Genomic DNA, 25,414 nt, shown 5'->3' with positions numbered 1-25,414 from the left:
GGAGGACTGTGTTACCTGAACTCAGTTTCTAGTTGTCAGCATTGATACCATCATATCTAGGTGTCTCCAGCTCTTTGTTGGAGCAGAGTGATCAGGCAAGAGGTAACCACAAAGGAAATGGATCCACTGAGTAACTTGACTTCTCCAGGGGAAATATGAATGTGACAACTATTCTTTTAAAGTTTAGATGCAAACATTGAAAAAATGCACCTCTTGCTTCTGCTAGGAGATCCTGTTGTTAATATATGCTGTTTTTTTCTTTATTAGGAATCAGATGTGGCTTATATCCCAACAAGTGGCCTTGGTGGTGAAAATCTAGTCACAAGGGGTCAGTCAAGTGACCTCACACAATGGTATAAAGGAAACTGTTTGTTAGAGCAAATTGGTAAGTGCAGTTTTCCTCATTTAAATTGAAGCATCTTAGTCCTGTATGTGTTAAAACATTTATTTTGAGGAAAATGTGAGACAGAGTCATTGGAATGCAACATAATTAATTCCTCTAACTGAGAAGTTGCTGAGATAGTTATTATATACAGACATTCTAAAAGATCTTATCAATTTATTTGCAGATTCTTTCAAGCCACCACAGAGATCAGTGGATAAACCCTTTAGACTGTGTGTTGCTGATGTTTTTAAAGGTTGGTTGTTTTTATAATATTTCTAATACTATAGTAATTTCACTGATATTTAACACAAGTGTTAAAAAATGCTGCCAAAATAAGACTTGAAGTTGAAACTTCATGTGTAGTGCTGGACCAGAACAGTACATTTTCAAGTACTACTCCTTGCCAAATCTTAAGTAGTACTGCTAAAGGTGAAACACACTGGAAAAGAAATTGAGGAAGCTAATCTGCATGACCACTTATTTGTCTGTCTAATAAGTTCATGGTTCTGTGGGGCAGAATGTGGGACTTTCCCAAACTGGTTCTCCTGGACTAAATCAGTATTTCTCAAACTTTTTATGAGTGTGGCTTTGGACTCTTTTGCTTTCTAGTCCTAGATTTTAAGCAAGTTTGTCTTGTTCCATTTCTGTTCATTGTCGTAGTTGTGAATAATGATATGTTCCTTAATTTTTGTATGAAAATTTGGGCAGGTGAGGTGTAGAAAATGGTGGTGGTGGTGAGACTGTTACAACTAGCAAAGGATTTAAGGCAGTGAGCTATTCCCTAGCATTAATAAATAGGAACAGCAAGAACTATAACCAGTTCTTACTTTGATTGTCTGGCAATAATAGACTGCCTTGAACCTGTAAGATTTTCATGGTAAACTTGATTTCTTTTTTTTCCCTTTAGTAATTTAAAATTGCAGGTGACTCAGAAGAAATAAGGCGTCTAGACTCATCCCATTTGAAACATTCTGTAGGTCCCTTGAGAAATGTTGCAAACTAAATGACAGCATGATTTGAACTGTTGTAAATATTTGTAATCAAATATGATCATTGAAATTCATATTTTAAGGCATTTTGCTTTCTATTTAGGGCATTTATAGGGGAGGTACAAAAAAAAAATCAGATCAAAATACTGATTGTAAGTAGTATAAACCTGGAAATACCAGGTTTGTGCAATTTTCATATGGGCCTTTGAGAAAACACTAGATACTGTGCATGCCCTTGGTTAGCTGATTTATTGGAAGCCATAGTGCTAAATATTGAAAACTTGCATGGGAATTTACCCCAGTGTGATATCACTGGTTTGGTCATCTATGCCATCTCTGCATTTATTTTTTCTTCTTTAACTATGTGAGCTGTGGGAAAGTGTGTTAGGATTATTGATTGAGATCTTTCAAAATAATATCACAGCTTTTCAGCTGCAATCATCATTTTTAGGCTGAGCAAAGTTTCACAAAATGAGCAATTTTGTCTACATCTCTTTTGCTAAAGTATGCAAAAAAATAATGACTTTGGAAGGGACTCAATTTACATATAGAGGGTTTATCACTAAATGCGGCCTTTTAGGTGTTTTTTTAAGCTATTTTTTCTTATATTATGATCTCAATACTTAATTAACTTTGATGCCACCAGAGGAAGTAGCTGTAGATACAAGTACATGAAGCAACAGTTGTTCTCAGCTCTGTTCCAGTACCTGTGCATGCTCAGGGGGAGCTGTCCATAGAAGTGTAAAAAGTGAGAGTGCTGAGTGTACTCCTACATAGTCAGGAAAACCCCGTTCTCTGTTGAGGCTGCTCACATATGATTCACCTGCCTCAGCCAGCTTTTAGCTATTATCCTCCACAGTCCTCCTCATATTCATTCTCTCCAGGCAAGCTATTTCCTGGTCTGAGAGGTCCCTGTAAATCCCTTTGCTGCTGCATTATTGCTGGATTCTAATTCTGTCTGTGGTATGACTCATCTGACCCGAAAATGCCTTGTTTAAATCCTGAGGACAAAGAACATGTCTTGGAAGAACCCAAATGCCTTGACACACAGGAATTGGGCCATTTTTTATGCCCTTATTCTGTCCCCCAGCGTCCATTTTGCACTTGCTCTGATTTCAGGGGGAACTGAAGGAGCTTGACACATTTTGGGAAGCAACCAGCATGGCAGTTGGTGAAGCTTCAAAGACCACATTGGTTTACCAAGCCAGACCTGGTGATGATGTGAACAAAAGATAAATAGTTCTTGATTGTGCTTGGGAGTGATTGAGAACCTGGAATCAATTCATGTTTCTGGTTGCCACAAGTGCTTGCCAAACCAACTTCAGGTTGCTTTGTGTGCCATATTGAGGTGGTGTCTGGAACATGACTTGGGTATTTTTTTTCTAGCCGGTACAAGCTTTGACAGTTTTCTCTTTGACATTTGATGTCATCTGTTAATTGTCTATGTTTCATCTCGTTTGATGGAATGAAGAGGGAGATTAGCATGCAGGCATACTGGTAATATTTTTCCAGATAGAAAGATAGAAGCATTCATTACACAGAAGCATTCATCAGTATCTGTGATGAATACAAAGAGCGAGTTGGTAGTAAGTAACCTCAAATTTTGAGATCAACTTGTTCTTTTAAATTCAGCTTTAAATTCAGCTTTTAATTTAATGTGCGACACAAAATACTAAGATGCTTGCTTATATTGCTGAGTTCTGATGTTCAGCAAAAGATTATTTGTTGTTTGTGTGGATACTGAAAATGTCATTGTAGAATCAGTTCAGAGAGTTCTTTTCAAACACACATGCTAAGAAGATGAAGCATTTGTTAAGGTGTATGTGCAAAATGTGCATGAGTAGCATATCTGTGGAAAGTAACTGGCATATCATTTAAGTGATGAACCATTAGGACATTGAGGACAAAAACTTTATAGATTTTTTATTCAGAAATACTTACATCATCTCCAGTTATAATAGTTTCTTATATTAAATGAAACTGAATCATTCTTTGATTTTTCCAGGAGTAAAAGTAATATGCAGATAGAGTATGTAGGATTCTGGCTCAGTTAAACAGTAAATAGCATAGGAATTTGCACCTGTATGCATGAGAATTATTATGAGAGGTCTGTCATATTCCTTTTACCTGTGAGAAAGTGTTGAATTAAATAATATTGCTAGAAATCAAGGGACTTAGTCTAATACTGAAAAAACTAAAAAAATATTTCTTTATGTACCTACATTTGTTTAAAGAAGAATATTTCTTCCTTAGTTCTGCAAAATATAAGATCTAGAGGTTTTGAATTTAATGTTTCATTTTCATTATGATGCGCAGCTGGCTAACTTGCAAGTACTGAACACTGCTGAAAAGGGAAAAAAAAATCTTAATTTTATAAAAAATTTGTCTATGCATCGGTGAAGGACTAACTTCTGATGGGAAACTGACTGTATTTTGAAGTTTTTTTGAAATTGTTGCTGTGTTTGTTACAGACCAAGGTTCTGGATTTTGTGTGACTGGTAAAATAGAAGCAGGCTATATTCAGGTTGGAGAACGACTTCTGGCAATGCCTCCCAATGAAACTTGCACTGCAAAAGGTACAGTCTTCAGAAACATGTTTACTTTCAGGTCAATACTGGGCTAGAAACAGTTACTGAAATGGTAGCATACTGTCAAACTGATACTAACTGTCAAACATAAATTGTGAAAGCATAAAACGAATTTCTTTAGATGTGACTGTGTCTGTATAAATATGTCCGTGAAGAGTATGTGAAATCTTGCATGCTTTTTTTTTTTACCATATCAGATAATCCTAGTGTTATAGCCTTGTGGCTTTTGACATTGCTTTATGAAGACCCTGTAAAAACATTTGAGTTCCAGCAATATCTGTAAAGATATTCAATACAGGAATCATTAGTACTCAGCTTTACTGTGGAGTGTCTCTGGTGTTAGGAAGTGTGAGGATGTTGAACAACCTTTAGAAATTAATCTTACGAATTGATTGTGATAAAGCTTGAGAATAAAATCATTGCTCCTTTTTGATGTTGTAAGATTTGTCACTGATCCTTTCATAGTATCAAACTTTCAGGATATAGTTGTCTTGAGCAACTAGAAAGGAGAAGAAAATTTGATTTTAATTTCAATGTATTTGATTTCTGAAAAGAAATAGCTAGACATTAAGTGCTTAGCTGTTTCCTGATTAAGCTTGCTGTTTTTGTACTGCACAGTTGGTTTTGTTTCATATGCAAATAGAAAGATAAAATTATGATTTTCCTACATTAGCCAGTGAATAAAAAATGGAGTCCTTGAGATATGAATAGGTTTTTTTTTATCTAAGTATTCAGCAATGTGTTGGTTTGGTTGTCTGTTCTGTTCCAAACCCAGCTTGTTCAGTGCTAATTTGGGAAGCTCTTCAGTCTTATCAGCTTATACAGTTCTATGCACATTATTCACTTGCACAGGAGTGTTACAATAATGTGGATGAATTTGGGTAGCAGACCAGTGTAGTCACTCCTCTGTGTGGGGAGTGAAGGAAGTACCATGGAAAAAGATGTCTGAATATCTCCAGCAGCAGTTTTTCTTTTGTACTGCCTCTCCTATGACTGAAATGCAAGTGAAGGTTAGGCATATAAGTTCATTAAGCATATGCTATTTATATTTAATGTAAAGGAGTAATAATTTCATTTAGCATACAGTATTTACTTAAGGCAATGTGCACATTAGGCTACAAATTGTTCATTTCAAGAGGCTAAATTTCTTTCATTCTGTGATAATGACAGATGTATCAAAATAATTATCAGCACTGCTTAAAAAATGGTACTTAACATGATTATAGCTGAATCGTGCTTTCTGTCATGTTTTTAGCAATTGGTTCTGGGAACAAATCTGCATGTCGAGAGGTACAATCTGCAGCAAAATAGAACTAGATGCTATAACTATATGCAGTATTTCTAAAAAAACAGGTTTTTTCTTTTTCTCTCGGTGTCCACCAGAAACCACAGGATATTCAGTCAGAACTAATTAGTCTTGTCCTCACCTATCAGCCAGGTTGTCTTTTAAAGAAATTAAAATACATAAAAAATCCGAATTAAATTGCTTGTAAAGGTGCTTTCTAATAGACACGATGCCGCGAACGAAAGGCTTCAGTTATGCTTTTTTATGAAAGAGTCAGCAAACCCACTTAAGGTAAATGAAAGTTGACACAGTACCATTAAAGTATATGAAAGATGCGGTCTAGGATGTGCGTGTGCCTCAAAGGATGGGTGGGGCAGATATGGAGATATTAGTACTACAGCGTTTTCAGGATTGCGTCATCTGTGCTGGCGACAAGGGCCAGGTCCCCTCCTCTGGCTTAAATAAGGCCATGTTATGGTGCAGGGTGTGGTGAGAGAGAATAGTGAATCCTCACCAAGGGGAAAGAAAGGCTTCCTTGGTCTTCTCAGTTAAAAAGCTTTTACTCTCAACCCATTCATACCGAAAATTGATGAGTAATGGTTGATGAAGCACAAATGGCCCAAACAGAGCTGTTTGTTTGTAGCTTGGAACCTAGGTACTTCACTGTGAGGTTCTGTTCTTACTCATTTCCAGGAATCACACTGCATGATGAACCAGTTGATTGGGCTGCAGCAGGAGATCACGTTAGTCTCACTTTGACCGGCATGGATATCATCAAAATCAAGTGAGCAAAACTGGGTTTCAGTCTAAGTAACGGTTTGTTTTTAATGAAAAGCTGTATAACCATTACACTGGGCTACATTGCAGCAGTTTACTTGAAGAATGATGTGGCTACCAGGATATTTAAAACCAAAGTGATGCATATCACCTGGCTTGCATGTACAAACGTTGGAAACATCTGCTGCATGTGCAACGGCAGCCTCAGAAAAATGCTATCAGTTTTCATCCTTTGCCCCAGTGCTGACACCAATAGCTTTCCAAGCCCTTTCTTTTAGACTACTCCTTGGACATTTTACTTGCCAAATAAATTCAACATGTGTTGCTAAATAAAACAGAAAATTTTTAAAGAACTTCTCAAAGTATCAGTCATTCTAACAGGACACATGCAAACAACTGCCATGTTGTATTAATAAGTAAATCTTTACGAGTGAAATTGATGGAAACTGTTTATTCAATACATTTAGCTGCTTGTAAGATTTATTTTCCTAAATGTTTTGCTAAGGGGTGGTCTGATATTGAGGGTGTAGCAAATCTCTTTGTCTCTTTTCCATTCTGTAGGATTCATGCTAAGCATTAGCCTCAAGTGTCAGTTGTTGCTCAGGCCAGATAATTGGATCCACAATTTGTTCACCTTTTCTGCATTCCAGTTCGTTCAGACAGCAAACTTTCAAGCTACTCTTTGAAAATCTCCTTGTGTTGATAGTTTTTCAGATCTGTGCTCTGATTTAAGGAACAAGTGTTGCCATTTCATAGCGGGGTGGGATTCTCAGTGGTGAAAGGGTGAGGGAAGTCTCGTTCTAGTTGTTGAACACTTGAACAAGTGTTGCCATTTCATAGCGGGGTGGGATTCTCAGTGGTGAAAGGGTGAGGGAAGTCTCGTTCTAGTTGTTGAATGAAGTCTTGAGTCAATTGGTTACCTTGACGTCATTCATCTTTTGGAGATCTGTTAGAGTTGTCAAGAAAAGCTATGAATTTTCAAGCCCTCTTGATACTGATGAAATTTGATGTATATGTTTTATCATGCTGGTTTTTCCTTCCATCATGTTTTTCCGTATGGTATTGATTTTCCTTTAATTTTAATTAGCTAAAACTATCCCCTGTGAAAAAGCTGTGTCTAGTCTACTTACCTGTAACTAGCAGCAGCTTTCTTGGGATTCCATGTAGAATTTTTTGGAAATGAGTGTTGCTGAAAGCTCAGGTTTTGAGTCCTGATTATGATGTTCCTTTATTATCCAGAAAATATTTGAGCTACAGGCAGCAGTTTGGTAATTTTAGGCACCCTGCAGTATTTTATGCTGTTGAACGGAAGCCCTGAATCTCTGAATGAAAGTCTAATTCTTAAAAATATCTGCACACAGGAAACAATGACATTTTCAGAAACTGATTAGCAGTGGATGTAATTGTTCACTGAGCTAGACAGAGCCCTTCATGCATACACACAAAATAAGGTAGACATTGTCTAGGAACGCATTTTGTAACAGGTTTTAATATGATGTTCCTGGATATGCATGCACCTACAACCCCCCACTACCCTGGTTATATTAAAGTGGTGTTGCTTTTCATTTGCTTATCTTAATCACTGTACTGGAAAAGGATAATTTTTTAACACTTCTTTGTTGAGAGAGGTCTGTTTATTTGATTCTTTATTTTTTTGTTGTTCTCTCTTCTAGTGTAGGCTGTGTATTTTGTGATCCCAAGGAGCCCATTAAAGTTTGCACTCGGTTCAGAGCTCGGGTTCTCATCTTCAATATTGAGGTTCCAATCACTAAAGGATTTCCTGTAAGTCTCTGTGAAAACTGCTCATGGCAGGTCAGGGCTTTGCCTGTTTGACCTCCTGAATATGACACATTCAGAATCCAGAATTGGTTCTGTCTGTCCATGGGAAACAGATTCTTCTGTAATTTGAAATGGATAGAAGAGGCCACTGTGGCTGTTCATGCATATTCTTGCTGGCTTTTAATACATAGCTGAGCCAATTCAGGGAATGTGAGTTCAACCACAGCTAGGCTTTAGAAGCTCACATCTTGTGGAAATATGATGATGCACTTAAGTGTAAGATACCTTTTAAAATAAAGTATCAGTTCATGCTACGGAAATGCACTGAAGTGGCAAAAGCAAAGCACTAAAGGATGAAAGATGTATTTATGATGACATAAAATATAGCCTTTGTGTCACGTTAGTCGTGATCACAAAGTTTAGGAACTAGGAGCAGTTGCTGGATGTGTACTGGATCTCTCACTCCAGTGAGAGAAGTTTTATAATTATTTGTTTAAAAAATCAGTCTTAAAACAAGCTGCTGTTTTCAACTATTAACACCTAGGATTGCTGATTACTGTAGGATGTTTAATAACTGCAAAAAATATTTTCAGGTGCTTTTACACTATCAAACAGTAAGTGAACCTGCTACTATTACAAGACTGTTGAGTGTCCTGCACAAGAGCACTGGTGAAGTGACAAAGAAAAAACCTAAGTAAGTGTTATGAATAGTTAATAATTACTCAAGAATTGGGTTGACATTTAATACACAGTACATCAAGCAGTTTCCACTATGAACCAATTGTATGCTATAAGAATATGCTTTTATTGTTTTAGTTGGTTTCATGTTTGGATTTCAATGTGCTTTACAAACTGAAAAACCTCCTGCCCTCTTGATAAATGCAGAGCACCTGAGAAGTTCAATGACTTAGGCCTAAAGTCACTTGCAGAATTGGGAATGAATCCTAGATCAGCAGCCCTTCACTTAAAGGATTTTTCACTCTCTCTCCCTCTCTTTTTTTTTTTTTTTTTAACAGTATTTCTTTTTTTTACTGTTAAAGCATGGGATCCTTATATAATTCTGGAGATGGCTAGCTCTTTAGATGGTCTAAAACATGCTTAACTAGACAGTGTGTCAGTCAGCAAAAGAAATTTAGGGAGTTTTTGCATACAACAACAGTAACGTCCCTTTAGTTATTTAACGCTGTATTTGGCTAGAAATGCTATTTGACACATACAACATTTTCAGAATAATCCTTTTCCAGAAATTCCATGTCTGAAACTGTTGCAGACTCCTACAAAGTAATGAATTTGCTCTTTAGTTGTGGGGTTGAAACAAGACTTGATTTCCACTTGACATGAAAAAACAGGTGTTAATGAGATAATTAGCTTCAAAACAATTTGTTAAATGCTGTGGTGAGTGCCAAGAACTTTTTGAAGAAAACTTAGATGCCTTATTAAAATGTATACTCCAGGCAAATGTGTTTTTAGTTTCATGGCTTGGGTTATACTTGAAATCAAGCTTGATAATTATATTCTGCATCTTCTGAAATTATTTTTTTCTATTTATTCAGTATTCTTTTCTTCATTTAACCGTGCATACATTTCTGATAGAATTTTCTGCTTTTTTACCTACAGGTTCTTGGCTAAAGGCCAGAATGCTCTAATAGAACTACAAACTCAAAGGCCTGTTGCTCTAGAGTTGTACAAAGATTTTAAAGAGCTGGGGAGGTTTATGTTACGCTATAGTGGTTCCACTATTGCTGCAGGAGTTGTTACAGAGGTATGGCATTTTTGTAATAGACTTTCTGTACTGCAGAGGAATGAAGTGATGGTTAAGATCTGTTTTAGACCTTCTAGCCTAAAAAGTGAGGTTTTTTTGCTAAAAAAGAGACATTGCTTCTGCAAGATGTGAGGAAAACTTTTCATGATTCTGTTTAATTTATTAGGAGTAAAAATTACTCTGTTTACAATTTCCTCTCTTTCCCATTGAGTCAACATACATCAGTCTTTTTGAAATCTGCTTGTATGAATATACTGGAAGCAGTTTGTAAATAAGAAGTGTTGGCCATTTTTACTGTGTCTAGATTGGGTCCAATGTCTTTTTCTGTTAAAATTAAAGACAATTGTACATTTGATTCTTACTGATGCCTAAAAATTTTTCTGATCCTCTGTGAGAGAAAGCAAAGACCGTGGGTCTAAACATAAATGTTTTATCTTCTATGAGAAGGAAAAAATATTAATGTTCCTCTAGCTGTCCCTTTTAAAAATGTTCCACATTAAGCAAATTCTGGTACTGAGAACTTAAGACTGAGTCATTTAATGTCAAAACTTAGAGTATGAACCTTTCTGGTTTCTCCATGTATGTGTAAAAATGATGTTCTAGGTCAGTCAGAGGCCTTATGAATGTATAATGCTCCTAAAAATCTGTCTGGTCTTAAATAAGATCCAGAAATAGGATGGATTGCTCCAATTTTTCATTAAGTTGAGTTGAGTGGGATTCTATTGAGATCTGCAATGTTTAGAACTAGACTAATGTTTGTAGAATTGGGACTAAATAACCTCTTTGATATGCTATTTTATTACTTGTCTTCTTGTTCTGAGAATTTAAGCAGAAAAGGAATTATTTTTTTCCACAACTATATAATACTGAAGAACACAGATAATTTTACACTTAGTACTTAATTTTTTCCATTTGCTTATATTTTTAGATTAAAGAATGACAGTGGTGACAGAATTTCCACCGTCCAAACAAAACTCAGTCAGATATCCGAACTTCAATGTAAGAATCCAATTATTTCAGTTGAAGGAACAAGTGCAATTAACTGGGGAGAAGATGGTGGTGGCAAAAGTCAAATTGTGTGAGACATCTGGGGATCCCTTCATCAGTCTCTCCTGCTGCAGTATAGAAGATGCCAACTGACAAGGAACTGCAAGTGTTGCACTTCTTGATCTCAAGAGCCTCATTCTCCGTGTGGAATTTAGCCCTTAGAGAAGTTGATGAAAAATATTAGAAAGTTGAATTAGATAAAAAGATTATGAATTATCATGAAACAAACTCCTTACTTCCAGACATAAATTGTTTACATGTTTTCTTTGATTGCTTTTTTGCTGCACATTAATTCAGTAAAGTAACTTTATTGGTCTAAAATATTTTTAGGTTTGAGTTGAATGCATATTCAGGGAAAAAAAGAACTATTTACCTTGTTTTCAAGAGAATGGCATGTAGTATTATCATGGGATTGTTTTCCCTGTCCCAAAATTTATTTAAGGAAAAAGAAATTTTCTTTTGCTGTGTAGTGGAAGCTGTGCCAACTTTGGCTAATTTTATTTTTTAAACAGTAAGAATAATAAAATAGATTTGTCTGAGCATTTTTGTCTCCCTCATCTTTTGTTATTTAAACACTCCTAAATTGTGTTAAATCATTCTTCACTTACCATAACTGAGAAGTTTCAGAGTAAACTTATGAGTTAAAATGCGAAACTGGCATCCAAGTTGGCTTTCTGAAGAAATAATTTCAGTTTTTCTCATGTTACTCAGTGCAGCCGCTGTGTGTACACATCTCTTTCATCCAGACTTAGTGCTCTTTTGAACAAAGGCTGACAGTTTAATCTTGTGGTGTCTGCTAAAGTCAAATTATGCTGACTTACGCCTGTGACTCCTTCCTGCTTTTCAGTAATGGGGCAGATGAAACCTCCCAGTTGAAAGGAGGGTCCTTCTGCCTCTTCCAGCTCAGGACAGACACACTTTACTGCAACTTGGAAGTTTTTTTGGTAGGAATTGCGAGAGGAGCTCAGGTATTTCAGGACCTGTATATGAATGCAGAGTGGAGACAATTCACCATTGCCCAGAGTTAGTGGTGGGAAGCAGGAAATGAAGCACTTGCTCCAGAGCATCGGTCTGTGGGGTTAACCGAAGTAAAGCTGTGTCCACAGTAGTGGAGAACACAAAACCACTATGGTTGTTATTTAGTTCACAGTCCTGTATGGTCTGTACCTACTCTTCACTCAGGATTTCTTGGGGTTTTTTTGCACTTAGGTGCTTTAGCCCCAATTCAGTAGCTACCTGCACTTGATCACATAGATGAATAGTACTGTTGACTGCATGGATATTTGTAGGAGTATCAGCAATGCTTTATGTGGAAATGACTTTTGTAAAAGCTTATGAAAGCTGAAAACTGTTACTACCAAGTTTATGAATTTTCACTAATTGTTAATGCCTTTTTTATAGACCAAAAATTGCACTTAAATATTTACCAGTTTCAACATGCTACTGGTGCCCTTGTTGGATTCCAGAGATTTATACTGCCAAGCTCCTGCACTGAACCTCTTCACTTGGGCTTGCCTTCAAACTTTGATAATGTTTAGGTTGCGCTTAAGTCAGGAGATAGTTTTCAGTTCTAAGACTTGCATAAATTCCTTAGTTTATGGACAAGAAATGTGAAACAGGGTGAACCTCTGATAACTCTCTCACACATGTTTGCATTAAATTTTGAGGCTCACTTATCTGTCATGACAGAAAAGCTACTGCATGCTTTCCCAGTTTGCAGACTGAGAGAAGCAGAGGTATTACATAATCCAGTTTCAACGTGACTGCACTACCTTTCAACACAGATTTGAACTCTGCCTAGAGGTGCCACTCAGTTGAAGCATAAATGATCTGTTGTTGTGCAATAGAAGCATATCGCCTTTCTTCAATCAAAATATGATTGCATGTTGATCCATGTGAGACTTGATGGCTTGGCAGTTGTCTAGGATGCAAAACCTTCCTAAACTGCTGATTGAGATACTCACAATCTCCTGGTGAGAACATACTGCTCTCTGGGTGTACTGTTTTGATTGTCTCTGGAGAACAAGGAGGTGGCATGCAATCTTAAAGCAATTTGATAATTCTCAGCATTGTTTTGGAGAAAATGTCTTTTACGCAGCTCTTAGCAAGCAGTTTAGGTTCTTGGGAAGTTAATGGAAAAACTAATTATATGTAACAGGCTTCTCTGTAGTAGGGTGGCTTCCACTGGAATATCTATGGAAGGGAAAGCATGACAGCCAATCTCTTGCATTTTTTGTAGGGGGAAAAAAAAAGATGAATCTCTGACAACATACAGCAGCATACCAGGCAGGATTGTGCTTCTCAGATGTTTGAGTTGAGTGGTCATTCAGCTGTTTGTGTTGTTTGATGTTTGGGGATACTGGTGGAAAAGAGTTTCTTAGTAATTAAAATCTTCTGGTTTGATAGATGCATTGGTTTTGGGATGCAAGGAAAAGTATTGATAATAAAAAAACTGTGAACATGAGGTACAGACATGCTGGTCTTAAGAGTAATTTCTTTTGTCTGCTGACACTTAGAAGCAGGTTCCTGGCTAGGTGTTTGAGTGTTACTTTGTTTAGTTCTTGCAGAATGTCTTCAAACTGTAACTTGAAAAACTGTTACAGGATTCCCCTGTCAAATCATTCTTTTTGTTTCTTTTTTCCAGTACTTTATTTCCTATAGACAGAGAAAAGCTGGCTTCCAGCAACTATGCTGTTTTTTCCTCCTTCAGCTCCTGAAAAAGAACCAAGTGTCACAGAAGTACTAACTTTTTTCCCCTTTGCTCTTTCCTGCTGTTGTTGCCAGGGTTTGTTCCCACTTGTAAGCAAGTGGTGCAGGGAAGACAGAGGGAGGGGGGAGGAGTTCGGACTCGCTGTGCAAATACATACAGACATACTAATCTAAATTGATGCCTTGTTGAAAAAACATCACAGGTGAAGCAAGCAGCCAACAATGGCTCACTCAAAGGCTCTTTTAGTGCTGGAAAACTTCATAGGTGGCAAATTTGTTCCCTGTTCTTCCTACATAGACTCCTATAATCCTTCCACCGGAGATGTCTATTGCAGAGTTCCAGATAGTGGCAAAGAAGAGGTGAGTACTATCCGCATGTACAAAGAAGTAAAAAATGTTAATGCATGTAACAATAACCTTTTGAGTGAGTGAGGCTGGAGGTGAGAGAAAAGAAAAATTATGATTTCAATGCTTAAATATTAAGTTCTTGATTATATTGTACTATTGCGTAATCCACTGCTGATGCAGCAAATGCTGTCATTTTTTTACATTTTGCTATTAGAAAGTTATGCTCTGGATTCTGGTGTGAATCAGTAAAGCTTCAGTAATTTGCATGGAGCTCCTTTAGCTCACATGGTAGGAGATGCCTTGTGCATAAATTAATAGTAACACCCAGACAGGCTGTAAATATAAACAATCTGTAAGTGAGAACAGTGTTTATTGATCTTTTCTGTAAATAAATTTAGAGGCACCATATGCAACTGTGGTCTCCCTTAGTGTCTTGATGATTTGCAGTTTTCACTTAAAAGGGTTTTTGGCTTGGTGTCTCTTCTCTGAAGATGGTAAAAAGCTTTCAGGCCTGTCTGTTTTTGATATTAGCAGTTGGATATTGAGTGGCTGTGATGAGTGCGTTTCCTTATAACAAACCTCTGCATCCATAGGGTTTCCTCGCCTTGTGCTCTCTACTGGGGTGAATGTTTCCTGGAACCCTGTATGTATTCAGGTGTGGATAGGCAATGATGTTCATCAGGGGAGCTGCAGTTTCATTGATGCTGCTTTATAGGGGACCTACAAGTCTGTGTCCAAAGTAGTGTTTCAGACTTACTGAAGAGGGAAGTGACCACAGAAGTTTGGATAGCACAGAGGGCTTGGAAAATATTGTCAAATAGTGGACAGCATTTTGAAAATGGTTTTTAAAACAAACTACTACAGTGTATAGCTGCTCCCTTCACTTGCATTTCAGCCTTATTGACAGCTTCTCTCAGCAGAAACCTTTGCACTGTAATTTCAACTGGGTAAATATTTGTTAGATGCTGATGACCAAGGGTTAAAGAGTAACAGGTTTGTTGGAATACATCTGTGTAAGTTCATTCCAATCCTAATTATGCCTGAAAAGTTTGCTCTTTGATGTGCAGGTGCAAATCTTCCTGTCCATTTATTTGCAAAATCATTAAAACCAGAGAGATCTGAGAATGTCAGAGGCTGCTGGCCACTCTAGAGATACAGTTCAAACATCCTAAGAGCAATGCTTTTCTCTTTCAGCTTTCTGAGTCGGTGTTTGTGTGTAGCAATGGGAACCCAGTTTAAAGACTTGTAAATTTGGTGAGTGCTTTAGTCCTGACTTTAGACAACTATACAAGAAGGTTGTGCTCTGCAGAGCTGGCATCCGCTGGTGACTTATGGAATGTGCTGAAGAAAATGCAATCACGTACTACTCAAGGTTATCTAGAGATACCAAAGTAAGCATTTAGACCAGAGTTCAACAAAGGACTCAGGATGCTGGTTTCTAGCAAGGCTCAATGTCCAGTAATATGCATTATCTTGGTTAATTTTACAGGGAAGTTAGAAGGTGAAACAAGGGGAGACATCAAGTGTGATGCTGACCCTGGAGTTTAATGCAGGTTAGATTTGTGGCCATTTTATCCACTTTCTGCCAAAAACACTGATTTTTTTTATTTCTTTTTTCTAGTGGTTAGTTTGTTCCCCAGCTAGATATCTTAAGTTGTACACAGCAGTACCACAGCAAAATGAGCAGGTGCCCTGTATATCCAAAGGACAGACTGATGAGGACTAACTAGTGCTGGCGAATATCTACTTTGAAAACACTTCTCTTTAAAGAACCTGGCTCCTGCACATCATCCCCTGCAGAAGCAAACATCTTGTCCTGAGGGCAGTTCAGCTTGGGGTATTTTGATAGCAACCTTTTACAATGGGTCTGGATTGTGTGTTGTTTGTCTCTGTCTGTCTCGTGCAGAAGAGGAAAGCAGAAGGAAGTGTTTCAGACACAGGAGTTCATAGTTGAATTCTTGCGCGTGTTTTCTTTGTGGCTTGACTTTCTTTGCTGGTTTTTGCTAGTCAAACTAAGTAACTGTTCAACCTTTGTATGCTTCGTTCTCTACAAATCTCCTTTTTTCCTCTTACTTTTTCCTAGATGAATCTACAGCCACTTAATTCCCTCCTTTGCTAGTTTTCTCCTCTGCTGTTTGTGAAAAAGCAATATTTTTGTCCTTCTTCTAAACCCACTGAAGGGTTAAAAATGCAGTATTGACTGTCTCCTCTCCTGGCAGCACCTGGTGGAAAAGGCCACAGAGGAGAGGACAGGTGAGCAGCAGCACAGGATGGGAGGGTTGAAGGACAAGTTAATTAGTGAAGGTGGTATGGTTTCACAGAGGGTGAACGTTTTCAGGATAGCGTAGCATCTACACTGGACTCACTCAGGATGCTGCAGTTCCCCTTTCCCAGGTCTGGTTTGGTCCTGCTTCAGCTGTTCAGTGGCTGACAGCCTGCTGCCATTGGCACTTGAGCAGGAGGTTGTTGAACTACAGTGGAAAGAGAAGAGTCTAGACTTCTGAGCTTGGCCAATGATCAGTGTGACCCTCTGCATGCTGGTGTATTTCCCACCTCGCCCCCTGCACTGGTGTTGTTCTGGCTTTCAAAATCTGGGTGTTATTTTTATAGGGCCCAGACTTTTTGATGTGTGTGAGAGGGGGAAGGAGAAGGATTAGGTAGATTTTATTTTTTTGCTTGCTTGAACTTTTGTGCCCTCATTAGTAAAATGTCTTTGGAGTATCTGTAAAATATTTTGTGATTTTTTGTTCAAGACCCGTCACAATCTGAAGGAACAAATTTGGAACTTAGTTTTGTGGAATTGGTGGATATGAGCCTTCAGTGACTTCATGGGAACTAGCAATATGGCAACATTCAGAGAGATCATAATGATCTGATTAATATTACATCAGCATCCTCCTAATTATTGATTTTGGCGGATCTCCAAAACTGAAGAAATTGCATGAGAAAAATTTTACGACCTCAGCTAAGACAGCTTTGACTAAACCACCACTTTGATGCATATATTAGACATTGGGAGTATTGAATAAGTGATGTATAGGAAGCAAAAGTTGGGAAATAGGGCAGGTAATTAAAATATGGAAGGATATTGATTAGTTAGTGTGAGACTGGTAGTAGGAACTGCTTATAAATCAACAGATGAATGATGCAGGTAACTTCCTTTAAGAGTCCAGAGGAAATGACTGATGGGACAGAAAGCCTTCTGCTGAGTTTTAATCCTTTGAGGATGGGTCTGCTTCAGTAAAGTGCTGGTAATCTGCCACTGTTCAGAAATGTCAGGCTGAAGGACCATGCAGCACTCATGTACATCTCAAGGAAAATACTGATAGGAGTGGTGTGCATCTATATAAATACATGTAATGATTCTTATCAGTAGGCTTTGTTAGGTGTCTGGCAAGAGAACTGACTAAACCCCAACAGCTTAAAAAGGAGGTTTATTTTTTTTTCTGTGAGGTCATTAATGACTTTCTAGCTGTGATAAGGTAAGATAAAATTTTTCTCTGAGTGTCCATTCCCTAAATATATTGCTAGTCCTTGCTTGAACCAAGTGGTAGAAATCAAGAGCTAGCAGAGCATCCAGTCCATTTCTTCCCCAGTGCCTTACTTTCATCATTGCCTGGTGTGGCTGAAGTCTTGTGTTGCAAGGGTTGTGCATGTTTAGACTGAAGCTGCATTTGCTCTGGGTAGATTCTTGTTCTTTTCTCCATGAGAAACAATATTTTTTTTATTTGTTCTGGCCAGTGGCACCTGATGGTGCAAGTTGACCAGTCCAGTATTTCTTTAGGCCTGGTGGGTGGCCCACAAGTTGCTGTAATTTGGAGAAAAACAAAGAGTTCCAGTGGAAGTTTGTTTTCTAGATATTCTGTTTCAGTAACACTTCTTGAGTTATGGGGTAGTGTCTTGGTAACAATGGAGAAGCTCTAAGGAGTTGTCATCCTCCCAGAATGTGGTTTGGATTATTAGTCTCTGAAATATTAATTAATCTGATGAGTGTTTAATATTTTCTTAAACCTTTTGCTAGCATTCACCATCCCTCTTTTGCTTTTTTAGGTGGAAGCTGCTGTCAAAGCTGCCAAAGATGCCTTCCCAATTTGGTCCTCAAAAAGTCCAATGGAAAGATCTCAGATCCTGAACAAATTGGCAGATCTGATTGAACATGACCTGGAAGCATTTGCACAAGCAGAGTCAAAGGATCAGGGTAAGAACTGGAACTGCAGATTTCGAATACAGTGTGCCTTGCTGAATATTGAAAAGGAGGATTTGGATGACATTTTTTGCATGGTATGAAGTGTTGGAGCAAATTGGAGTTGATGTGCAAGAACCTTCAGGAGGTTTTTGATTTGGGATTCCTGGGGCTTTCTTGCTTTTCAGAATTGCTGACTTTGACTTCAGTTGTCAGATATTTGGAATGCATTCCTAGCAGGGAGCTGTTGTCATTGACTACAGTTGCACTGTGCTGGGGATTACTTGGGTGCAGGACAAAAGAGATTTCCCAAAAGACACACAAGTCAACTTTCAGAGTGGACTATAAAGCAGTGTTTCTGTCCATGACAACAGCAGCATGTTTGTTTTTGTTTCAGGAAAAACCATTACTTTTGCCAGAACGGTGGACATTCCTCGGGCTGTGCACAACTTCCGATTCTTTGCCTCTTCCATCCTTCATCACGTCACAGAGTGCACTGAAATGCCAGCCATGGGCTGTGTGCACTACACCTCGAGGGCACCTGTGGGAGTCGGTATGATGTCCTCACATGCTGAAAAGCTTGGCAGAATGTCTGCCTCAGTAGGGTCTCAACAAATCAAAGATTTTTTTGAAAACATTTATTGTCTCTGAGTCATGTGCTAAACATGGGCTTGTCTGCTAAAGCATCAGCAACTCCATGTAAAATCAGTTATGCTACCTCATGGCACAAAAAAAAAATATTGAAAATTTTTCATGCCTAAAAAGCTTAATCTATTGCTCTCACCTTCACAATGTCTGTGTGTGTCTGTGGGTGAGCATTACAGCTGTGAATCAGTGAGATGTGCAGAGCGCTGAGGTCCTGCTCCAGCGGGGAGAGCAGGATCCCCCTCTCCTTTGGGAAAGCAGTAGGAGTCTGTGACCCGAGGGCACGTGGGGTGAATAAACCACCTTAGCTGGAGAATTGCTGGACTCGGCCACTAGATGCTGCTGCTGCTTTAGAAAATAAAGTGGTTGTCCTGAGCTGACAAGTAACGGTGCTGTAATGATTTCATTATTCGGTTATGTTATATATAATATAAATAACATATAACATTAAATATATGTAATTTCCCCACATTTACTCTTGAACTTAAAACATAAAATAGGCTAACTTAGAGGACCCTTTTAAAAATTTTCTTGAGCAGTGGAGAACATGACTTTTTCTGGTTAAATTATTCTCATAAGGAGAAGTCCTTACTGCATCAGCTCCATCAAACAGAAAGAAATCCTGTAGCTTTTCTAAGGAGTCATGTGTGACAATTACAGATTTTTTTTCATAATTTCCTATTAATATCCAAAGTGAAAATATTCTTAAAGGCAATTACTTAAAGTAATTCTGGGCATTCAGCAATTCATTGGAACAGCAGTTTACACAGTGATAAATTTTGTCACTCATAAGTTAGACTAGAATTTATCTGGAAAATGTGAACTATATGTTATACAGAGTTTGTTTAATACTAAAATTGAAAAAAAACCCAAAACCAGCTTTAAAGAGCAAGAGAAATCGGGAATATGATCTGAGCTGGCACATTTAGCATGGAGAAGAGAAAGTCCTTGGGGGACCTTAAGAGAGCTAAAGGGGGACTTTTTATAAGGATGTGTAGTGATAGGACAAGGAGGTAATGGCTTAAAACTGAACAAGGGTAGGTTTAGATCACATGTTAGGAAGAAATTCTTTACAGTGAGGGTGATGAGGCACTGGCACAGGTTGCCTGAAGAAATGGACAATGCCCCAAGCCTGGCAGTGTTCAAGGCCAGGTTGGATGGGGCTTTGAGCTACCTGGTCTAGTGAAAGATGTCACTGGGGGGTTGGAACCAGATGATCTTTAAGGACCCTCTCAACCCAAACCATTCTATAATTGCTGCCATTTGCTAACACAAAGTATTACCACAGTTGTTGTGAATTATTTTTATAGCTAACCTTGCATTAATGTTCCTGTGGAACACTAGAAGACTCCCTGAGAATACAAGATTCTGCCCTGAAGAAGCTGCAAAACTTATTCAGAGAGTCCTGCTGATCACTTTTAGAATCATTTCCACAGACCTTTTAAGGAGTTAAAATAAATGCTGAAAAGAAACCCTGTGAGAAATGCTGCAAATTTATTGTACATTTGTCTGGAAATAAAAGTCATAGCCAAATTCCCTTCATAGATCTGAATTGGTGTATAACTGCTTGAGGTCAGAGAAATGAGTTATCCCAGCAGACTGACCTCCCGTCTTTGTGGTTTTATTTTGTAGCTGGTTTAATCAGTCCTTGGAATTTGCCACTGTATTTGTTGACTTGGAAAATAGCTCCTGCCATTGCATGTGGAAATACTGTGGTTGCCAAGCCAAGTGAGATGACATCTGTCACAGCCTGGATGATGTGCAAACTCTTGGAGAAAGCAGGTAAGTCCTGTAGCATGCTAAGGAGCAGGAATAGAGTGGAAATGCTTGTCTGTGCACCAGGTTGTTTTTAGTTGCAGAAATCAGAAGGTACTCAAAGGCTTTGGGAAAGACTCTGGTTGCACTGGAGAACAAAAGGCTTTCTATGTTCTCAAACTGTCCTGTCTCCCCAATCCAGCTATTGCTCTATTTTTTCCACTATCTTCTGATGAAAAGTTTTGCTCCTCCTGCACTCCACTTATGAATGTCCTCAGTCTGTGGTGCAAGCAAAGGAGCCATGAGAGAATAAAGGCATGAGACTCAGCTCTTAGTAGCTCTGTCATGGCTGTATTTGGTGTGCTATTAATTAAAACTGGGAGAACAATTGCTTGTTCCCTGCATGACTGTACACTGCGTCTCTGGTGGTGCATGTCAGACAAGCTGGATTAGTGGAACTGGTTTTATCATTTAACCCATGACCCATAGAGCTATCTAACATCACAGGTTTCAGCTACTACTGAAGTTAAAGGTTAGTATTTTTCACTCTTGAGCTGCTGAAAACTTTCTAATTTCAGGGACAAAATGAAATTAAGTGACACCCTTGGAGTGACAGGAGGGGGTACAATGACTGTGTGCCTTTGTTCCCATCAGGGGTGCCTCCTGGGGTGGTGAATGTCGTGTTTGGAACGGGTGCCAAGGCAGGAGAGGCCCTGGTGTGCCACCCCGACGTGCCTCTGCTCTCCTTCACGGGCAGCACGCTGACGGCCCAGCGGATCACGGAGAAAAGTGCTCCGCACTGCAAGCGGCTCTCGCTGGAGCTGGGGGGCAAAAACCCCGCCATCGTCTTCGATGATGCCAACTTGAGCCAGTGCATCCCCACCACCGTGAGGTCCAGCTTTGCCAACCAGGTGCCTCCCACCCCTGTAACACATAAACCACATTGGCAGCAGGAGGGGCGCCTCTGAGGGTTTGTGTGTGTGTGTGCACCTACCTTTGGATCTGAATCTCAAATTGTCAAGGTCTACTTCAAGACCGTGTTTGAGAAAATCCTAAGTAGAAAAATGTGAAAAAGGTTTCATTATTCCACAAGGAGTGAAACAAAGTAATAAAAGGCTCTTCTTTGTGCCCTCCATCAGAAGATAACAGCAAAGTAGATACATTTCTTATCTCTCAGGGAAGCAGCTTAAAGCGGCTGTTAAGTCCCACTGTAAATTAGGGGACTTCCCCCAAAATTTTACCAACATTATTCTTCCCTCATCACCACCCTCAGAGAGAGAACGAAAGCCAGGAAATCATATCTAGACAAATGTTAGAAAAATAGCTTGGTATCAGAGGGAGATTATCAGGAAATGAAGAGAGAGATCATTCAGAGTTAGAAATCATTTTTCCTATAAAAAATGTTGGAGAAGAAAACATATAATCAATAAAATTAAATTTAGTTATGGTAATGAGTGCATGATACTGATACTGTTTTGCCTTTTCCTTCTCCTTTTGTTTTTTATATGGAAAAAATCACACTTTGCAGTGCTGGTTAATGTAGTTTACGCTCCCAAGGACGCAGGGTGACAAGTGAACTGGGTTGGAATTACTAGTGCATGTCAATAGTGCAGTGTAACATGAACCAATATTGTTGATTTTTTGTTTGTTTCTTTCTTTTTGGTAGGGTGAAATCTGTCTCTGCACCTCCAGGATCTTTGTTCAGAGGGGAATATACAGTGAGTTTTTGAAGAGGTTTGTGGCAGAGGCAAAGAAGTGGAAAACTGGGAATCCCTCAGATCCTACCATCGATGTGGGAGCACTAATAAGTAAAGAGCATCTAGAAAAGGTGATGTTACCCTGAGTTTGTGTGATACCATCTCAGGGCTACAAAAGGTAGTTTCAGGAGTATGTGGGAAAGGATCTTGTCATCTCCAAGATTAGCTCCGAGGGATGATAACTCAAAGCCTTTATAAGGTATCTTTTTAATGAGGTTTCTGTTGCCTGTGGCTTGGGATCATGTGATTACTCTGAAAAAAATCAAATGCTCTGGGGAAAATTATTTTAAATGGCAAAAGAATGTTTCCTCCTGTTTGAATGAGATATTTTTAATGGTTTCTAAGTCCTGAAGTTATATTCACAAATCTTAGAGTTCAACAACATTTTCTTATATTTTAATAGTGCATTTTACTAAGATCACTAATTTTCCAAATAAGTTAGTTGACAAGGTAAGAGTTTTATTTTTATGTCACTGGCAAATTCTGGTTTGTACAAAACAGTTTCCTGGAACTGCTTGCAGTAATTCTTAATGGTCTGTGTGTGGAGAGCAGCTGAGATGGTGCACAGTTAGACACAGTCTGCTTTAGTGGCTTATATCAAATGAAAGTTGTGGTGTCAGAGTTCAGGGAGAGCAGATGCTCATATCCCAGAAGTCTCTGACGCAAGAAGCCGACCAAAAAACCACAGAGTGAGAGAAAGCCAGACCTTTGATATGCTGCCTGATGCCTCAGGAGGTTCTCCAAGTTCCCTTGTTCTGAAGTAGAGTGGTAGAAAGACCCACTTCCTGAGGTTCCTGGGTCTGTAGCACCACAGAGAACTTCCAAGTTTTACCTACTAAGATGGCTATAAGAAGAAAAAGATAAGAAAGTCCTGTGGTATCTCTGTGGTCTTTCTGTAAGGAGAGAAACCAGGCAACGATTTCAGAGCAGCAGAAGCAGATCAACAGTACGTCCTATGTGTTCAAGGCAGCAAGCATATGGTAGCGGCAGCCACGGAAACATCTTTAATCATTTATTGATGGGATTTTCTGTAGCATTCATGGCTTCATTATCCTAGTGGCATCTAAACAATTAAAAAGCCTTGCCTGTGAGGCAGGAAAATACTACTAATTCCTCAAAGTAAATGAGTGAACCGTGACAGGAAACATGGCAGGCTGCCCAGGCTCCTGGGAGAAGGGAAGGAGGCTCTGGGATCACTTGTGTTTTCATCAGGGGCCCTACCCTTTGGGCAGTACTTAGTGGGAAGGGCCAGCAGTGTTGTCTGCTAGGCTAGAAAGTGTTAGGAAGTAGAAAACAGTGGTTTTTTTCAGCAAGTAATACGGAGTTTTGCATACACAGAAACTAACAACAAAAGTTAGGGAATGCTGCCCTCTGTTGTAAGAGGGCAGCATATTCCAGCTGGAGATGTTCAGGAGCTCCTGCTGATGTGTTAACCCTTAGGATTTGGTGTCCTTTAGCAGTGATGTTTTTCTGCTGCTTCCCCAGGTAAGGAACTATGTGAAGAAAGCCCAGGCTGAAGGAGCCAAAGTCCTCTGTGGAGAGGGAGTGGATCCTTTGGCCCTCCCACCTAGCAACCAGAAAGGCTATTTCATGTTGCCCACAGTTATTGCTGAAGTCAAGGATGAATCTTGTTGCATGCAAGAAGAGATCTTTGGTCCTGTGACATGTGTGGTAGCATTTGATACAGAAGAAGAGGTGATCAGAAGAGCCAATGGTGTGAAATATGGTTTGGCAGCCACAGTGTGGTCCAGCAACGTGGGACGCGTTCACAGGGTGGCACACAGGCTGCAGTCTGGATTGGTGTGGACCAACTGCTGGCTTGTGAGAGATCTGAACTTGCCATTTGGTGGGATGAAAGCTTCAGGCGTAGGCAGGGAGGGAGCAAAGGATTCCTACGAGTTCTTCACTGAGGTCAAAACCATCACAATAAAGCACTGACATATGTCAACGGAAGTATTTTAGAGTGAAATAAATTACAGCAATTTGAGCTTTCATAAAATGGCTCCTTAGAACACAGGCTGCTATTGTGGCCATTCCTTTCTTGAATTTTGGTCAAGTAATATCATCCCAAGGGCTAATGTTAAAGTCAGCTTTTCATGTCAGATGAGAAGATCAGTATGGACAGCACAATCAACCCATCCCAAGCAAGATGACTTGCCTGTCTTACAGGTTCTAAATATTTTTGATATTTTTATATTCCTGCCTCCAAAATCTGTCTCTTTAAGGCAGATTGGAGAAAGTGTAATATATGACAGTAGCTCTGGTTGGTGAATTACCTTGAGGGACAAAGTAGCAAGCACTTAGTGAGACTGATACTGTGAAGAGAAATGAGTTCATTTTCACTATAAACAGGATGGTCCACATATCCACCCATATTGTACTTCACTGATATCTGACAAGGATTTATACTACACTGAAAGCCTGAGGAACTACCTTTAATCTACTAAGTGTTTTTAAACCATGGGGTCATGACTTTCTCTTGCTATTCATGGAGACAATAAATGTTTTAATTATAACCTTTATGGTAGGGACCTGAATCATCCTAATAGCTGTTCTCTGACTATTTTGAAATTAAAGCCTTTTGTCACTTTGAGACCTCAGTGATGGTGGTTTTTACATCCCTACACAAAAATACGGCTACATCACAGACAGCGTCACTCTTCATTAATAAAACCTAGAATTTAGTCCTGAGAGAATGAACTGTTGGAAATGTTTGTCACCAAAATTTAAAACCAACTTCCAACTCTTTCTCATTTGTTTGCAGAGATTTTTTTTAAATCTGGTATCTCACAAACTTGTTTGCTTTCAACAAAAAGAAAAATAGAGTTGGATACACCTCCACATCTCTGGATGCCACCTGGTTGCAGAGCAGACCTAGCAGCCAAGTTGGAGCCATGGGCATTTGATGGGTTTGGTACAAGAACCCCCAGCTGAAGGCATGTGAAGGGAATACGTAAAAATGATAGGCTTAGTGAATTGATGAACTCTGAAGAAGCATAAGCATTTTATTTTTAAAATGCCTAGGTCTGTTCATGACCATGTGGTGGCAGCAGAACACCTGCTTTGGTGCTTTTAATCCCCAGTCACTCAGCTGGGAGGGGAATAAACAGCCGTATCAGTGCACGTTTCAGTCTGCCAATTTCTTTTCTATTTACACATCCTGTTTGGAAGAGCATAAGAACCCAAAGCAGTTCATTAATTGGGGGGCGATGGGGGATGCGGGGGGCAGACGTTTTCAGCATCAGCAGATGTGATATTGCACAGTTAATAGAAATGCATGGATACCTTCCCCCACCTGGATCTGCTCTAGGATCAGGTTTAATGAGATGAATTTGCTTTCAGGGCTTGATTTTATCTTTGCGTTAGATGTCATGGGAGATTTCTAGATGCATTTCACATCCTGGA

At 39.0% G+C, this 25,414-nt stretch overlaps 2 protein-coding genes across 3 annotated transcripts in view; both read left to right on the top strand.

Moving 5' to 3' along the window:
* Positions 1-11,154, top strand: part of HBS1L (HBS1 like translational GTPase) — a 59,055-nt gene extending 47,901 nt beyond the window's left edge. Inside the window, exons 11-18 of the mRNA XM_058834234.1 lie at positions 268-385; positions 570-638; positions 3,846-3,950; positions 5,941-6,031; positions 7,698-7,806; positions 8,397-8,497; positions 9,421-9,565; positions 10,494-11,154. Of these exons, the coding sequence (XP_058690217.1) occupies positions 268-385; positions 570-638; positions 3,846-3,950; positions 5,941-6,031; positions 7,698-7,806; positions 8,397-8,497; positions 9,421-9,565; positions 10,494-10,505 (750 nt within the window). The 3' untranslated portion in view covers positions 10,506-11,154. The remainder of the gene's footprint in view (positions 1-267; positions 386-569; positions 639-3,845; positions 3,951-5,940; positions 6,032-7,697; positions 7,807-8,396; positions 8,498-9,420; positions 9,566-10,493) is intronic.
* A 2,284-nt stretch (positions 11,155-13,438) lies between these two features.
* ALDH8A1 (aldehyde dehydrogenase 8 family member A1) lies at positions 13,439-24,602 on the top strand. 2 transcript variants are annotated; one of them, XM_058834235.1, is made up of 7 exons: positions 13,439-13,681; positions 17,720-17,867; positions 18,250-18,405; positions 20,130-20,279; positions 20,907-21,163; positions 21,919-22,080; positions 23,495-24,602. In XM_058834235.1, the coding sequence occupies exons 1-7, from the start codon at positions 13,544-13,546 to the stop codon at positions 23,945-23,947; spliced, it is 1,464 nt and encodes a 487-aa protein (XP_058690218.1). In that variant the 5' UTR covers positions 13,439-13,543; the 3' UTR covers positions 23,948-24,602. The 2 variants fall into 2 exon arrangements, with proteins under 2 accessions (XP_058690218.1, XP_058690219.1); XM_058834236.1 differs by lacking the exon at positions 13,439-13,681 and adding an exon at positions 14,784-14,923.
* The last annotated feature ends 812 nt before the right edge of the window (positions 24,603-25,414 follow it).

The sequence above is a fragment of the Poecile atricapillus genome, chromosome 3, assembly GCF_030490865.1.
Source record: "Poecile atricapillus isolate bPoeAtr1 chromosome 3, bPoeAtr1.hap1, whole genome shotgun sequence".
Taxonomy (NCBI): domain Eukaryota; kingdom Metazoa; phylum Chordata; class Aves; order Passeriformes; family Paridae; genus Poecile; species Poecile atricapillus.
Note: the sequence above shows the minus strand (reverse complement) of the source record. Positions and strands in the feature narration are given on the sequence as shown.

What these genes read in the sequence shown, in the direction of transcription:
- ALDH8A1 (XM_058834235.1), top strand. Translation starts at nt 13,544, where the DNA reads ATGGCTCACTCAAAGGCTCTTTTAGTGCTGGAAAACTTCATAGGTGGC. An exon ending in GAGGGCACCTGTGGGAGTCG is followed by an intron (nt 18,406 to 20,129) that starts GTATGATGTCCT and finishes TTTATTTTGTAG; the next exon opens with CTGGTTTAATCAGTCCTTGG. An exon ending in CAAACTCTTGGAGAAAGCAG is followed by an intron (nt 20,280 to 20,906) that starts GTAAGTCCTGTA and finishes TGTTCCCATCAG; the next exon opens with GGGTGCCTCCTGGGGTGGTG.